General features: G+C 50.3%; 1 protein-coding gene across 1 annotated transcript; it reads left to right on the top strand.

The window, feature by feature from the left end:
- Positions 1-4,968: 4,968 nt before the first annotated feature.
- On the top strand, positions 4,969-5,235 carry LOC134433459 (olfactory receptor 14I1-like; the record flags this gene model as incomplete). The annotated part of the gene is made up of 1 exon (XM_063182315.1): positions 4,969-5,235. A coding segment is annotated over one exon (267 nt), but the record flags the coding sequence as incomplete, so codon positions are not given.
- Between the last annotated feature and the right edge of the window lie 12,337 nt (positions 5,236-17,572).

The raw sequence follows: 17,572 nt of genomic DNA on the forward strand, positions 1-17,572 counted from the left end.
TATTCTAATTTTCACTAACCAATCTAGTACAAGATACAAATCTTATAGCATTTATATACAGCCTATAAGAATGATTACATTACCATACTGTGCTACATTTTAAACCCTAAAAACTACTCTTTGGACTCCTGACAAGCTAGTACAGTCTGCTCTGACACTTGGACCTGTCTGCAAGCAGAGGGTATTGTTTCATCAAAGGAAGATTACTTTCAGCTGGTCATACCATTGTTTTCCAGTTGTTCAGTAACTAAGGCTTGGTGTCTCAAAGTTTGATTTCATTTTAATCTCACTTATAGTTTCCATATTCTCAAAGTCTTTTGCCAGGCAATCATATTTATAAGGCTTTCCTGTTTCATCTTCCCCAGCATCTCCTTCTTTTCGTTTTCACCACCTTTGCCCTGAAGCTGGGGAACCAGAAAGGTTTGTCACAGCCACCCTCATTGCGACCTTTGCCGCCCAAACCAAGACCATGACATTTAGTCTCGTCAGAGTGGTTGGCTGATGGATAGACCAGTGCTCCCCGGGATTTTGGATTGTGTCAGGCTGGCAGATTCATCATTGTTTTGAGGGATCTTCACTAGGATCCCCAGGAACGACAGTTTCACCTGTGTAGGATTGCAGGTGGGTTTAGGGAAATGCAGGACAATTATTGCCCATTTTGCCACTGTGTTTTTACAATATGCACCCACGTCCCATTATTGGTTTGGGGTGTTCCAGTGGCTGTTCCACCTAAGGTGGAGAAAGAGAAAAATGGGCAGCCGAATCTCCAAAGTAGAAAGGTGCATATATGGATGCTCTAAGTTAATTCTCACTGATCATGACCAAATATCTTCAAAGAACAAATTAAAATCAATTGTGAGGTGGATCATTAAAAATTTTCCAGATGCCCCTGAGCCTGACTGTCCTCCCTCCATCTTGGCTCCTCCACTTCCTGATACCACAACCTTCTCTTCCACCCTGAATGAACCTCCAGACTCCACCCCCAGAACTGCAGGTCATGCCCCCACTTTCAATCATTCCACCTTCAGCCTGGGCCATGCCTCCAGAATGCCAGCCCAGGGGTATGCCATCCTAAATCAAGACCCTTCCTCCCCAACACCTGACAAAATGGCAGCACCCTTCGCCTCACTCTCCGGCAAAAATATAACTCCATGGTCACAAATACTAAGCCCAACTGTCACACTATTTCTAATCCAAATGTTTCTCCTCAAAGTTATTCTTCCTCCTTAGTAAACAGTTTGGATTCCCCAGAGGCACCTTGCCCCTCAAACCCAGAAGATCCCCAGGAAAGGATCCAGAAAGAAGCAGTAAAGGAAGGAGACTGGCAAATAGTCTCGAAACTCCTCGTTGCCCTGGTATGTTATGAAAGAAGGGGCCAGAATCCCAGCTATCAGCCATTGGTTTACAGGGAAGTCAAGGATCTGTGTAGGGCAGCTAAAGAGCATAGGAAGGACTTACCTTGTTTTAATGGACTAATGAGGCCCATAATTACAACACATGTCTCAACCTCATATGATTTAAAATGTATTAGGACCATGTTGTTGTCACCTACAGAATACACCCTTTGGGAAGAGGGATGGAAATGTTTAGTAAATCAATTAATAGCAGACTATGCTAGTAATGAGGCAAGGGCGGAATTGACAAACAATCATCCAGCTGGAGAAGGACAACACAGTCTACCAGATGATCAAGCAGCAGGTGTCCTGAGAGAAGTATTGGATGATATCAAAGAGATGGCTTTGCAAGCTTTAATCCAGGTATCGGATGGTAGCAACCCCAATTTGGACTACCCTGGGTGGCTGCAGCTAAAGCTTTAGGACAATTAGACCATGTTGGGTGCCTGTTAAGTAAGCAAACCAATGCTACCTCCCTCACATTGAGTGGTCTGCTCTCAGACAAAGAGTTCATCAAACACGCCACCTTGCAGAACAGCGATAGAGTTTTTACTCTGCGCACATGGACATGGCTGTGTAGACTCTGAGGACATGTGTTGCATGAACCTCTCCATCCACAGTGAGTCAATCCACAAGAGCATTCAGGTACTGAAGGAAGGGTTCAAGAAGCTTCAAGCGGAAAACAAAGATTGGTTCAATAAACTCTTCCAATCCTGAGGACTAAAGGGTTAGGTGATGTCTACCTAAAAGAGGACTATTCATTCTCTTAGTTGTTGTTGTGTTGTTAATTGTCCCGTGTTTGTTTGAATGCTTTTAGAAAGTCTTACAAAATTCTTTCAGTTCCATCTTTGTTGTACAAGAGAAAAGGGGGAAGATATCCAACACAGGATCCTCGTGGACTCCTTGGACAAGAGAATTGGAGGCCAGGATGGCACAAAAACCTCTCAGAGACTCAGTGTCGGAAGAAAAATCCATAAAAGTACCTAAAAGTATCCTTAAATCCATAAAGTACCTTAAAAACCTTGAGTATCTCAAAGTGCTAATGAGCCCTACTGAGTGTCAGTGCAAAGCTCTCAAGGGACTCGTTAAAGCAGAGAATTGGGGCCATGATTGCACAAACCTCTCACAGAGTCAGTATCAAAAGGGAAATACCAAGTAGCTTAAAATAACTGAAGTACCTTGAAGTATTAATGCGTCCCACTGAGTGTTGTTACTGACAAAGCCTCTCCAGGGACTAAGTACAGCAGATAATTGGAGGCCAGGATGGCAGAGACATCTCAGAGACTCAAGGCAAAAGCCAAACCCAAAGTCCTTTCAAAAACCTGCAGTCCCTAGAGGGAGCATTAGGGAGCCCCCAGGGCCATTGCTGAGCAAGACTGCCCAGGGACTCCTTCCAGCAGATCCTTGAGGCCACTGGGATGTGTGCTGGTGGGGATGCTGAGGGCAGAACAAGGGGCTGACAGTGCCCAGCCCGGCTGAGGCTGTGCCAGGAGGCCCCAGTGCCTCAGGACAAGGTGTCTCCTCACAGCCCTTATTGGCACAGACCCTGCTGTGCCCCAGGGCACCAAGACTTGGCTTCTCTTTGTCCCCACCTGTCATCACTGCCTCCAGTTCTCTGCTCTGCCAAGGCCTGGGGACGCTTTCTCAGTTTTGTCCCTCAGTGGGACTCATTAAAACTGCAAGAAACTTTGGAGTTGGATTCTGTCTTGGAGTTCTGGTGAGGTTTCTTCAGCTCCCTCTCAGGGACTGATGTTCAGGGCCTGAGCACAAAGCCTCAGAGGCTCATTAAGGTCCTGGTGCTGTGTCTGTGCTGCTGAGCTGGACTGGGCTCCTGGCACAGAGGCAGTTCCTGGTAACCAAGAGGAGCTTCAAAAGCACATTTCTCTTGATGAGCAGCTCTTCTGCCAGCCCAGCAGGGCTGGGACACTGCCTGCAGCCACCCCGGGCACAGCACAGAGGCACAGAGAGCTTCAATCAGTCAGGGCTGGGAAGGGGCTGAGAAGTGCCTGGGGCAGAATCACTGCCAGCCCTTGGCACAGGAACCTCTGGCTGCAGGAAAATGCAGCTGCAGCACCTGCAGTGAACTCCTAAAGCTGAAACATCCCACTGCCTACAGACTCTGTGAGTACAACTCTGGGTATTTCTGGTGCAGGGGAGGTGAAATTCTCGTGAAGGTCTAAAATGCTGAGGCGTTCTGATCAGTCATACAATATTTCCAAGATAAAGATTTTGGCAAAAAAAAGCACATTTCCTAATACTTTGTACTCAGTTTCCTACTAGTGGAGAATGGTAGGGAAGAGAGATAAATATTAAAGGTTGATTATGAATTTTGACAAATTCCTGAGACATCTGAACTGTTACTTTTAGTGATCAATAAGTTCACAGAGATTTGGGGTCTGTGAGTGCTGTCAAGGAGTGATCAGGCACAGGGAAACACCTGCAGGAGGGAAATTTCCAGGAAGCAGAGGGAAGATCAGGCAAGGAGAGAACACAAACCCAGCAATGCTGTGGCAGGGAGAGTTTAGAGATGTCCACAGGATCCCCTCCAGTGCAGCCCCTCCCTCTGAACAAGTCCCCTCCCTCCTGTACCCCCAGCCAAGCCTCTGCCCTCAGGACCAGGGCTCCAAGGCCTGCAGCCCCTCCTGTGCAGGCAGAGCTGCAGCAGAGCTGTGGGGCAGCTCTGCAGCCCCGGGCCCAGTTCCCTCTGCAGAGCACAGGGCTGGGAGCAGCTGCCCGGTCCTGGGGGCTCTGGCAGGGGGCACAGCTGGCTCAGGGTGACGCTGTCCCCAGTGCCCGGCTCTGGGCAATGCCGTCAGTGCAGCCAGGGAAGGAGCTGCATCTTCCTCCATCCAATGCCATCATAAGGACACTTGGAAGTGTCCCTGAGATTTCAGTCCAAGCTGGGAACTTCAATCCAGGGTGCCAACCTGTCCTAGAGCATCTCTGAGTTATGAGATTGATGGGGAAAGGCAGAGGTGTTGTGACACAGAAAATGCTGCTGGGTTGGTGAAATGAGCAAAGTGAGTCCTTGGCTACAAATGTGGAGCTGGGCTGTGGTGGATGCATCTGCTCTCAGCAGTAGGTGGTGGCATTTTAAGGGAAGCATAAGAAGGTGGTCACCTTCCACCTAAGAAAGTTTAAAGCCCAAAGAAACTCTGAACAGGTCAGAATTACAGACCATCTCTCCTCAGTCTGCATTCATCACCTTGACCCAGGGAAGTCACTCTGTTCTCTCTGAGGGCCTCAGACATGCTTATGTTTTTATATCCAAAACTACCAGCAGAGACACGGGGGGAGCTTATAAAGAAAACCTCAGAACTCTTAAAAATTAAGGACAATGTCTGTGTGTTACAGAGGAGGATGTATGGGAAATGGCCTTGATTTTGTTTACAGGTACTTCCCCTAAGTCTTTACTGTCCTTTCTCCATGAACAGGTCGCCAAATGCAGCCCCAGCAAATGTCCAACAGCAGCTCCATCAGGCACTTCCTCCTGCTGGCATTGGCAGACACGCGGCAGCTGCAGCTCCTGCATTTCTGCCTCTTGCTGGGCATCTCCCTGGCCGCCCTCCTGGGCAACGGCCTCATCATCAGCGCCATAGCCTGCGGCCACCACCTGCACACGCCCATGTTCTTCTTCCTGCTCAACCTGGCCCTCAGCGACCTGGGATTCATCTGCAGCACTGTCCCCAAAGCCATGCACAATTCCCTCTGGGACACCAGGGACATCTCCTACACTGGATGTGCTGCTCAGCTCTTTTTCTTTATGTTCTTCATTGGAGCAGAGTTTTATCTCCTGACCGTCATGTGCTATGACCGCTACGTGTCCATCTGCAAACCCCTGCACTACGGGACCCTCCTGGGCAGCAGAGCTTGTGCCCACATGGCAGCAGCTGCCTGGGCCAGTGCCTTTCTCAATGCTCTCATGCACACAGCCAATACATTTTCCCTGCCCCTATGCCATGGCAATGCCCTGGGCCAGTTCTTCTGTGAAATCCCACAGATCCTCAAGCTCTCCTGCTCCAAATACCAACTCAGGGAATTTGGTCCCATTGCAGTTAGTGCCTGTTTAGCTTTTGGCTGTTTTGTGTTCATTGTTTTCTCCTACATTCAGATTTTCAAGGCTGTGCTGAGGATCCCCTCTGAGCAGGGACAGTGGAAAGCCTTTTCCACCTGCTTCCCTCACCTGGCTGTGGTCTCCCTATTCCTCAGCACTGCATTGTTTTCTCACCTGAAGCCCCTCTCCATGTCCTCCCCATCCCTGGATCTGGCCCTGTCAGTTCTGTACTCGGTGGTGCCTCCAGCCCTGAACCCCCTCATCTATAGCCTGAGGAACCAGGAGCTCAAGGCTGAAGTGTGGAGACTGATGACTGGATGGTTTCAGAAACATTAAACTGCTGGCCAATTACTGCATAACACTTGTAATAAAAGTAATCTTTGATACTTCTTTTTGGTTTGGTGTGGTGATATTTTTTCCCTTGTTTTAGGTATTCATATTGCCCACAAAAAATTTCATTGTTTGTACCAATTCTCATTTTGTTTCTCTCCACCTTCCCTGTGGACACAGACTGTCAATGAAGGGCTGCACTCTAGGTGGCTTTAAATTAACTAAAGGATCTCCCAGCAGAGTTTTCTGCAGAGATGCCGTTTAGTTGCCTCTCTGGAGCTGCAGCAGCAATGTCTGTGTGCAGAGCTGGAGGCAGAACCGTGATGGCCCAGCAGCTGTGCCCAGCAGCAGCAGCAGCAGCACTTTGTGTTGCCAGTGCTGCTGCCGTGGCCCTGCCCCGCTGCCCTGGTGGCCCTGGTGTTGCTGCAGGGCCTGAGTGCTCTCGGGGCCGGGCACAGCCCTGGGGGTGGCAGTGCCGGGGCTGCAGCAGGGACAGGCCATGGGCACTGCTGGGGCAGCGCTGACGCCTCAGCCCAGGCCCTGCGGGCTCCAGGCTCCTTGCCCAGGCTGTCTCAAGAACACGCCCAGGCCAATGCTCAGCACAGAAATCCCCATGAGCAGCCCCAGGCTGGCCGTGGGCAGGCTGGGGGCAAACAGCATGGCTGGGGCTCTGCAAGGGCCCTGGGGCAGGTGGGAAGGAGCAGCAGAGCAGGGGCTGATCCATCCCCAGTGCGCTGCACAGCCCAGGGCAGCGTCCCAGAGCGTCCTGATGGAGCTGCCAACAACATTCCCCCTCTGCAGCCTTGGCCTCTTCTCCAGCTCACACAGGTGCCCCATCCTTGCAGGCACAGACACGACAGCACTGCCTCAGCAGCCCCTGTTTGCATTGCACACAGCAGGGGGAGCACCCCCATGCTGTTGGTGTGGGGACATGAACCTGAGGGAGCACAAATGCCATCAGCCCCTGGGGCCAGCAAGGGCTGGGGGACACCAGGGAAACCACTCAGCTTTGTCCTGGCCTCTGCAGTCAGCCAGAAAATTTGCTCCCATCAGCTGGGAGTTTCCTGTCCGACTGCAGACGCTGTTGCTCAGAGCCAGGGCTGCCTGGCAGGCACCCCCAAACTGCCCTGAGCATTTCCTCTGCTTCACCTTTGTCTTTTGTCCTGGTGTGACTTCAGGAATTGTCTGCAGGCTCCTGCAGTGCCTGGTCCTGCTCCCTTGCCTGTCGTAGGAAGGTGACCAGGAGACCAGGTGGTTCATCACAGGTCCAGTTTATTAAAGAAAGCATCAAACACTTATACAGCAAATAACAAGCTTATGAATATCCTGTAAGCCAAGCAATCTATTGGTCAAACTATACCATGAACTCTTCCTCATTCCTTAGGGGTTACATCTCTCTTTTCTCATGTCTCTTTCACTATTTGTTATCCTACTACAGCTAGGCCCAAGGACACACTATCTAGCAGGTGCAAATCTTGGAATTACTCACAGCTTTGTATTTTTCCAGTCTCTAGTCACCTAAATTTCCCAACACTTCCTCTGTTTTTATTTTTTATGAGAAGCAAAATTCTATGGGCTAACTGTGTCACACTCTTTGCAACACAAAAATAGGTAATTCTAAAAACTAAACAATATTCTCAGCTAGCAAGGTTTCTCTCTTATAAGGGATCTAAGCCAGGGAAACAAACCAAAAAGGCTGTCACTATTTATAGGATATGCTATACAACAGATACAAAAAGAATTCTATGTGCTACAAGGCTCAAACAAAACTCAGATGTGCTAATACAACCTACAAAAATAAGCTAAAGGAGTAACATGTGTGCAGGTTTCATGTGTCTCGATTGGCTGGTAAGTTTGCTTTCTATTTTCAAACAGCAGATATATTTCAAACAGGAACGGCTCTACTCATAAATGCTTCTGATTGTCCTTTTTAACTAAAGTTTCTGTGATGTTCACAACAACACTTTACACACAAGTCATAAAATAAACGTCTGGCATAAAAGCATAAATCTATCTAACATCACTTAACGTTAATAGCACTTAAAATACTTAAACTTAAAAGATTTAAAGTTAACAGACCTTAACAATATTGAACATTTAATGGCACTTAACAGATAATTTAACCTAAACTACTTAATAACAAATTAAACTTACTATAGAAATAGAATATAGCATTTACTATAACTTACTTACAGGCCTGATTCTAAAATACTAAGCTAAAACAACTTTCTTCACATATTTGCTGCAGCATTTTTATATCAAAAAGCACAGTCATAACATCTTGCTTATACAATTTTTTTAACACATCTTTAACATTTTTAAATTTTTCAAAATACAACTTCAGAGTTTGATGTTCTACTGACTAAATTATTTGGGCTTCTGGTGTTAAAGTCTGTGATAATAGAAGTGATTTTAAGCCAGCATAATGGATGCTAAGCCAAATCGGCCAAAATTTGACCCATGCATTCACACTATGCTGATTGCTCTTTTACAGTCTCTGCAGGAAGAACAAAAAGTCTTTTTAACTTAGGCGAGAAACGTCTTGATAGTAATGGTCCTTGGTGTCACTTGTTTATTTTCACTGGTTTCTTAATTGCAGTAGGGGTCTCTTCTTTGTTGGCAAGAGTCACATTTATTACGGCTGTTAGGTCTAAAAATGAAGCTTTTGCCGGCTGCGGGGCGGAGGGAGAACCGCTCCCACTGGAAAAGCGCTCTGGTCCTGCGGCGCTTGTGTCGCAGCGGGCGACCCCCCTGCGCTGGGCTCCTTGTTTCGCGAGACTCGCCGGCAGGCTGACTCACTGCGTGCGCTGCACCCGTCGCGGCGTGGATCGCTCCCCCCGTGGAGGCTCCGCTCCCCCTGCGGCTGCCGCCACTACCGCCGCTGCACCCATGCCGAGTTCGGAGTAGCACAGCCCCGCAGGCGCCCCGAGCCGCGGCTGCTGCCTTGCGCTCAGAGACATGCCGAAGCAGTGTATGGTGCACTACCCGCCATGGCTTGCTCAGTTTCTTTGCCGTCTTATCATCTTCTAACACCGCTTCTCAGAGTATATCCCCAAATCTTCTCTGTTCCGAGAGTTCATGGACCGTATGTGGGTTAAGGAAAATTTCTTTAGCGTATCCATAGGCTAATAACAAATCTATCCCCTTTACCCCTTGCCATTCTAGTTACGCGGCGAATAAATTATGTGCTGCCTGCCTATCCATACCTATTCGTGAGCGCTCTTTGCAGCTTTCCAGGCTCCAGCAGACACGTATGGCTCACGTCACCGATGTGAACCCCGAGGGTGCTTCAAAATTCCGGCACTGTCCCAGCTGCAAACAGGACCCAACTCCAACTTCCTCGACCGTGGCATGTTCTCCCTCTTTTTCTTTTAGTGCGAGACGAGGAGTCAACATTCGAGGTCATCATTTGTCGTAGGAAGGGGACCAGGACACCAGATGGTTCATCACAGGTCCAGTTTATTAAAGAAAGCATCAAACACTTATACAGCAAATAATAATCTTATGAATATTCTGTAAGCCAAGCAATCTATTGGTTAAACTATACCATGAACCCTTCCTCATTCCTTAGGGGTTACATCTCTCTTTTCTCATGTCTCTTTCACTATTTGTTATCCTACTACAGCTAGGCCCAAGGACACACTGTCTAGCAGGTGCAAAACTTGGAATTAGCCACGGCTTTGTATTTTTGCAGTCTCTAGTCACCTAAATTTCCCAACACTTGCCAGAGGCACCCCAGGCCAGGGGGGCACATCTGGGCTGCTGTGTCTGCCTCTGGGGCTCCCTGTTCTGGGCAGTGAGGAGGAGCTGCAGAGGCTCTGCAGGACTGACAGGATGGGCTTTGGGGCTGGCAGGAGAAGCTGAGGGACCTGGGCTGCTGGAGCTCCTGAAGAGGAGGCCCAGGGCTCCTCCTGCAACTGCTCCAAGGGTGCTTTCAGAGAATCACAGAATCAGCCAGGCCAGGCTGGCTGATCTCCAGGTCATCCTGGAGATCATCTCCAGGATCATCTCATTGGAGATCATGAGATCCAACCTGTGTCATGACAGCACCTCGTTTCCCCTGAGCCTCCTCTTCTCCAGGATAAACAACCCCAGCTCCCTCAGCTGCTCCTCACAGGACTTGTGTTCCAGACCCCTCCCCAGCCTTGTTGCCCTTCTCCGGACACGCTCCAGCCCCTCCATGGCTTACCTAAATTGGGGGCCCAGAACTGGACACAGCACTCAAGGTGTGGCCTCACAAGTTCTGAGCACAGGGGAAGAATCACTGCCCTGCTCCTGCTGGCCACACCATTCCTGATCCAGGCCAGGAGCCATTGGCCTTCTTTCCCACCGGGGCACACTGCTGGCTCATGTCCAGCCTGCTGTCCATCAGTCCCTGCAGGTCCCTTTCTGCCTGGCTGCTCTCCAGCCACTCTGTCCCCAGCCTGTAGAGCTGCAGGGGTTGTTGTGGCCAAAGTGCAGGACCCAACACTTGGTCTTGTTCAACCTCACTTTGTTGGATTTGGGCCCTGGATCCAGCCTGTCCAGCGCCCTCTGCAGAGCCCTCCTACCCTCCAGCAGATCCACACTCACACCCAGTTTGGTGTTATCTGCAAATTTGCTGATCTTGGACACAATCCCCTCATCCAGACCATTCCATGCAGACATTGGAATTCACGCTGGCTGGCTCTGATCCCTTGGCCATCCTGTGGGTGCCCTGTCATGGCACTCAAGGTGATCTGTTCCATAACCTTGCTGGGCACCCAGATCAGGCTGACAGGCCTGGAGTTCCCCAGCTCCTCCTTCCAGCCCTTCTTGGGGATGGGCTCACATTGGCACCTCCAGTCCCCTGGGACCTCCCTGCTGAGCCAGCACTGATGGTAAATGATGGAGAGCAGTTTGGGGAGCTCATCCACCAGCTCCCTCATCCCCCTAGGATGGATCCCATCTGCTCCCAGAGACACCTGTGAGCATCTGAATTTCTCAGCATGTCACCAGCTGCTTCCTCCTGGATTCTAGGGGTCTGTTCTCTGCCCTGTACCCATCTACCAGCTCAGGAGAACACTTCTCCTCAGGACAACCTGTCCTAATATTGTAAACTGAGACAAACACGCTGTTAAGTAGCTCTGCTTTTCCCTTATCTTTAGTTACTATATTCCCCACTGCAATCAATAAAGAGTAGAGGTTCATCATCTCCCTCCTTTTGCTTTATGTGTTTTTTCACAAACTTTTTTTTTAAAGGATGGGCCAGGTTATGTTCTCATTGAACTTTCACCTCTCTAATTTTCTTTCAGATAATCTTTGGACATCCTTAAACACTTCCTGCATTGCCAGTCCTTTTTACCCCTCAGTTCCCACAAAAGCTCCATGGGCAGCAAGGCCAGTCATTATCCTCACTAGGATCATTTTTTGGCTCCCTGCTACAGGCTGCTCCTTCCCCTTTAAAATTATTTTCTTGAACTGTGTCAGTCCTTCCTGAACCTTTTTGATTTTAAGGGCTCTTTCTCTTTAAAAGAACCAGTTCCTGATTTGGTACTTCCCAAATCTGCATCCTAAACAGGCCAAAGTCTGCCCTTCCTAATTCCAGTGTAGAAGTTTTGTTGCTGTCCCTCCTTCTTTCACAGAACATTGAACACTTGATTATTTCATGGTCACTGCCCCAGGCAGCCTCCAAGCCCCACATCTGCCACCAGCCCTTCTCTGTTTGTGAACAGCAGCAGACAGAGCTTTCCTTGGCAGTGTGAGTGTCACCAAAAATTTGGTAAAACAGAAAACTCCTAAACACCAATGCAGCATTAAGAAGCAGCATTCTTTATTCAGCTGGATGCATGGGGGATAGCTCCTTCCAAAGCTGTGCATGCTGAGTACAGGAAAGTTTCTGTTTATTTTCTGTATTTTGCACATTTATTCATTGATTGTCCTAAACTAAACCTATATATGATAATCATTTCCCCAAAATCATTCACATATTTCCCCTCCCCTTCCCCATGTGTTCTTCTATCCTGGGGTGGTCTCTGGTGGTTGTGGACCCCAATATTCTGGTGGGCCTTGCTGAGCTAGCAGGAAACTGAGGCTGGTGGACATCCAGTTCCCCTTCTCACACAATGGGCATTGTGTGGTTTCCATAGGCCTGGGGCTTTGGAGAACAAGCTTCAGGTGTCAACTCACCTGGTGTAGACAATTTATCATCCCATAACATGAGGTCACAGATGAGGCTATGACGTCACAGAGTGGGTTAGGTAAGGTGCTTGAGCAGCTATGACATCATATACTGCCTCTGTGACATCACAGAGCCAGCTGTGACAGGGCAGAGGTCTGACATTCCAGAGCCGACTGTGACATCACAGATTTGGCTGTAACATCAGAGACCAACTGTGTGACATTAGAGAATGGGCTGTGACATCACAGAGCAGGCTGTGACATCCCAGAGGGGCTGTGACATCCCAGCAGGTCTGTGTCAGCTCACTACGTTGGTCACTCCGCCCCAGCTCCCTCTCATAGTTTCTCCCAAGAACTCCAATGCTGTTCATGCCCAGCAGGGTCCCTGTCCCCCGGGATTCCCCCAGCCCACCTGGAGCCACACCCTCCACCAAAGGATGTTCCCCAGGATCCACCCCAGAGCCTGACATGGGGACAAGGGGCCAAGACTGTGTGACCAGGACATCAAGGACGGGGATTATCCAGGTCACTGTGGCCTGGATTGGGTTGGCCAGGGCAGGAAAGATGTCTGACAGCTGGAGCAGGGTCTGGGAAGGGCCTCCAAGGTGGGGCTGGAGCCATTGGGCTGTGAGCAGAGGCTGAGGGAGCCGGGCTTGTCCAGCCTGGAGCAGGGAAGGCTGAGGGGCTCCTCATCCCAGCCTGGCAGTGCCAGTGAGGAGGGGATGGAGAACACAGAGCCAGGTGTGGACAGTATTATTAATAATTGGTTAGCTGAGAAAGGCCATACTGACATAATGCCGCTGGTTAAGCTGAAGGAGAAAAGTCAGCAGTCAGCAAGCTGAAAGGAAAAGTCAGCAGTGACCTTGCTGCAACATGAGGATAGGGAGTAGAGATTAGTCCTGAATACATCCTGAGAAGATGTAGAAAGTATCAAAAGTAGAACCATAGGAATGTAGAAGTAGGCGTAGGTGCTGATATGTAACTGACCAATCCTGAGCTCAACTTTTGCAATACGTATGAAGCTCATTATTAACTGTGTTTAACCCGCCGTACTGATCAATAAAATTGAGCCTGTGATGATCAAACTGATGTCCTGGTTCCCTTCCGTCGACAGCCAGGCTCTTCACCGGGGGGCTGGTGGGAGACAAAAGCCAAAATGGGTAGAAGAAAAGAGGAGACATCAGCCAGGGCATGAGGAGATGAAATGAGTCAGGCTGCTTTCAGCATTTCCTCAACAGCAAGAGTAGCCTGACCTCCAATCTGCATCCACCACTGACAGCTTGGCAAATCAGGAATTGTTGGAGCTGTTTTGCACCCACTCCAGGACGAGCATCCTGATACAAGAACTTAATTGTTCTTTTGTCAGAAATTAATTTTAGTATGGAAATCACCTGTGAATGGTGGACTCATCAGATGCTGCTGGGACGTTGCACATATCTCAGGGAGGATTGTGATTGTTATGAAATGGTGTCCTGTTCAACTGGGGCCTGTTTGCCATGAAGAGAAATTTTCTGTGCCTCAAAGTGTCACCAGTTCTAAACCCCCCAAAAGACACAAACGTGAAGAGTTGTGGTTCCCACTCCAGTGGTAGCACTTGGACCTCCCTCCATAGCCAGAGCAGAGCTCCCTTATCCCACAAAGTCCCTGGCAATGCAGGGATGAAGGAAACCGGACAGGCTGTGGGGATCAGGGGCAGGGTAGGGCCAGGGATTTGGGATGGTTGTAAGCCCAGGGTAGGACCCGGCCCTTGGCTGTGGTGAACCTCATCCAATTGTCCCGGGCCCATGGCTCCATCCTGTCCAGATCTATCTGCAGAGGCTTCCTGCCCTCCAGCACAGCCACACTCCCACCCAGCTTGGGCTCACCTGGGAACTGACTGAGGGTACTCTCGATGGCCTCATCCATATCAGCAATAAAGAGATTGAACTGACCTAGCCCCAGTTCAGAGACCTGGGGACACCCCTGGATGTGACTCCATTCCTCAGCTGCTCTGAGTGCCAGGGGTTGGATGAGGGAAATGGTGAGGAGGAGATAGAGACAAAGTGTGATTCATTGTCAGCCATGAAGGGTCTGGATTCTCATATCTCTTCAAACTGCATGAAGAGGTGCTGGAGGTCAATATCAATTGGACATTGCTGATATCAATCTATGAGCAAAATAAGAAAACAGGAAAAAACAATTCTCTCTGCATTGTTTTAAATACAGTATATTCACATTAAATAGACTTCTGAAATCTGTCTAATTAACCAAAAACCACTTTTATTATTTCCAAGGGCTTTTCTTGTTCAGGTGTGTTTGGAACAAATATTTATTAGCCTTTTACACTGAATTTCTGAACAGAAGACCTCAAGAACAAAGAGGCCTCTGGAGAAATAAAATTCATCATCAACCTCCAAGTGGCTGAGAATCCACTGCCATCAGAACAGCAATGAACAGAAATGGGCACAGCTTTTTGGCAGGCCCAGCTTTGGCATGGGCCCTGGGCCTGGAGCAGGAGCAGCTCTTGAGGACCCCAAGGCTGGGGCTCTTGTGCTGCCCTGGGCAGATGGGATGGCAGCAGGGGCTGCAGAGCTCTCAGCACCTCAGCCAGAGGGGAGCAGGGCAGCCAGGGAGCCTCCTTTGGCCTTGGCCAAGCACCTTCCCCCATGGCTGGGGTTGAGTCCTGTGGCAGCTGCAGCTGCTGCTGTGCCCTTGCCAGGGGCTGAGGCCGTGGGGCAGTGCCCAGAGCAGCCTGGCCTGAGCAGAGCTGTGGGGCCAGAGCCGGCTGGGCTGGGCTGGGCTGGGGAGAGGCCCTTGGTGCTGCCCAGAGCTCAGGGCAGCTGGCAGAGCTTGCAGGGAGCTGGGCTGGGCTCAGAGAGCCTGGCCCAGAAACCATCAGTGTCCATCTCAGCCTGGCTGAGCGTGCAGGAGCAGGACTCAGGCCAGGCCTTGTGGGGCAGGGCCAGCACCTGTGCAAGGCATTGCAAACAGGCAAGTGGCCCAGAGAGGAGGCTGCTCTGTGTCCTTGGTGGCATGGACAGAGCAGGGAGGGGGCCCAGGACATTTGCCAGCACCAGCCTCTGTGCCAATGCATTGGCAGGCCTGGCTGCTGAGCCCAGCTTTGGCCTGGGCTGAGTTTGGCTGTGGCCCAGCTCCATCCTCCTGCAGGACTCAAAGCCTGTTCCCGGCCATGGCCAGCCCTGGCTGCCTCTCTGCTGGCCCAGAGGCCGGCAGAGCCCAGGGCAGGGCTGTCTGTGCAGCCCCACAGGTGCCAGGGGCTCTGCAGGAGCTGGCAGAGGCTGCCCAGAAGGGAGGCCATGGGGCACAGAGCCCCAAGGCTACTGTGGGCACCATGGCACAGGGGCCATTCCCAGCCGCAATGCTCCTGGCCTGGGCTGGGCCTGCACAGGGGCTGGGCCACCATGGCTGGGCCAGCACAGGGCCACAAAGGGGCCACGCAGCCGCTGCTGGGGCTGACAGCAAGGCCAGGCACACACAGGGAATTGCTGAGCACGGCCTGCGCTGGCCAGGCCTGACTGTGCCAAAGGCAGAGCTCAGCTGCCCTTAGGGGCTGCAGGAACAGTCCTGAGCCCAAAAAGCCTCCATGGCTGTGCTGGAGTCCAAGGCTGCAGCAGGGAAATGCAGGGCTGCTGTGGGATGGGAAGGGCATTGAATTCCAGCACATACCTCAGCTCTCTGATGATCCCGGCACCGTGCTGAGCCCTGTTTGAGACTGGAGCAGAGCAGATGTTGATGGGTGAGGAGCCCTATGGGGTTGTCAGGGACCTGCAGCTTGCAAGGTGCTCTGCTCTCCCTCAGGTGCTCTTGGAGTGATCCAATCCCAGCTGGGCACCTCAGGGTACAAGTGGCCCTGCCTTTTCACGGGCACACAGCTGATGTCTGCCTGGAAAGGGGCACAGGTTTTAATACCTGTTAGTTTCATCATATACAGGCACAACTTTATCATCTGGGTCATTTGAGTACTGTTAAGAAATGGCAAAGTTTTCCCACCAGGAACAGGGTTTTCCTGGAGGTGTACAGATAGCAGGAGAAGAATACTGATCTTGCCTTCTACTGGTGTCACCAGTATTCATTCTATTATATAAATCTCTCTTTTCCATTTGGGGTTTCAAGCTCTCCTATTGAAATGGCCATGTCTAAGGACATCTCTTCACTAGATGAGCTGGATATTTATGCTTCCCATTGCTCCCAGATTTCCTCATCCAGATGCTCTCTGGTCATGCCTCTCAACTGACTGGCTTCATGCTTTGAGCTGCAGGAAGTTGCCCAATCATTCTGAAGTGCAAATAAATATATCAATAGTCAACATCTTTATTGTATTTATATCTATCACAGAACTGCCTTTTCTTATGTCTTTGTCTAAAACTATTCCTGTACAGAAATCCCTGGGGGATGGTGGACATGTCAGATGCTGCTGGGACATCATGGAGAAATCTGTTTGCTGCAATGTTAAACTGTATCCTGTTCAAATTGTGTTTTTTTGGCAAGAAACCCTTCTGTGCCTCTGAATGTCACCAGTTCCTGAGCCCAAAGGACACAAACCTGGTAAGTTGTGGTTCCCACTGCAGGGGCGCTGCACAGGAGAAATCTTCATCCCCTTTCATTTTTTTCCTCCCTCTGGGCATGGAGGGAACTCCTGACTTCAGCCTGTGACTAGTGTGTGCAAAGAGAAAATCTGGGCAGAATTGGGGCAGGGAGGATATGGGGGGACCTTGAGATCTGTGCTGGGCACAGAAGGTGTTTTCCATTGCTCTGAGGCTGTCTGCTGTGGAAAGTGGATTTAATATCCAGCAGAGGAATGACTTTTGCATTTGATGGAACTGTGCCTTCCCTTGGCTTTGTTGGCTGACAATAAATGAACAGCCCTCTGTGTCTCAGGCTGCTCCTTCTCCAAGGAAAGCAGGTGGGAGTTGGAGCCAAGGAGCTGAAAGCTGGAGGTGCAGCCTGGGCTGGAGGGAGCTCAGATTTGCACAAGGCTGCTCTGAGTGCCAGGGCTTGGATGGGGAAATGGTGGGGTGGGGGTAGGGACAGAGTCTGATTCACTGTCAGCCATGAAGGGTCTTGATTTTCATATCTATTCAAACTGCATGAGGAAGTACTTGGATTCAGTGTCAGCTGTATTGGAAAAAAGGCTCCCAATATTACCAGTTAGATTGTGCCTGGGCCAGTCTGACCCGCGCTGCTGGGCCAAAGGCAGCAACTGCGGTGTATGACCCCAGAGATACCTTGGCTTGCTGGTGGTTGCAGCAAGCCTCAGGAGGATAGCTTCAGGCGATGGTGAAGAGAAAAAGGAGATGGATTCTGCTGGAGGGTTTAATGTCCAGAGGTTTATTCCATGGTTACCGAGGTCATAACGTGAGCAACTGCTCCAACAGAATCCAGACCGCATGGTCTGATTCACCTTTTAAGCTCAGGGACAGGGGGAGGGGAGGTACAGGTGAGCCACCAGGTGAGAGGGGCAGGGTCTCAGGGGAAGATGACACCCAGACAGGCCAATGACCTCTGGGCATAGGGGCATCTTTTGAACTTGACCAACCACACGACGCCTTGCTGGAATGTTAAGTCTGAGTGACAGGACTCACTCAGCATGGGGGTAAGGGGGAAGGGAGAGAGACATAGGCACACCTGGGAAAGTGACCTGGAAGGCCAAAATGGG

Source organism: Melospiza melodia, unplaced genomic scaffold (assembly GCF_035770615.1).
Source record: "Melospiza melodia melodia isolate bMelMel2 unplaced genomic scaffold, bMelMel2.pri scaffold_18, whole genome shotgun sequence".
Classification (NCBI taxonomy): domain Eukaryota; kingdom Metazoa; phylum Chordata; class Aves; order Passeriformes; family Passerellidae; genus Melospiza; species Melospiza melodia.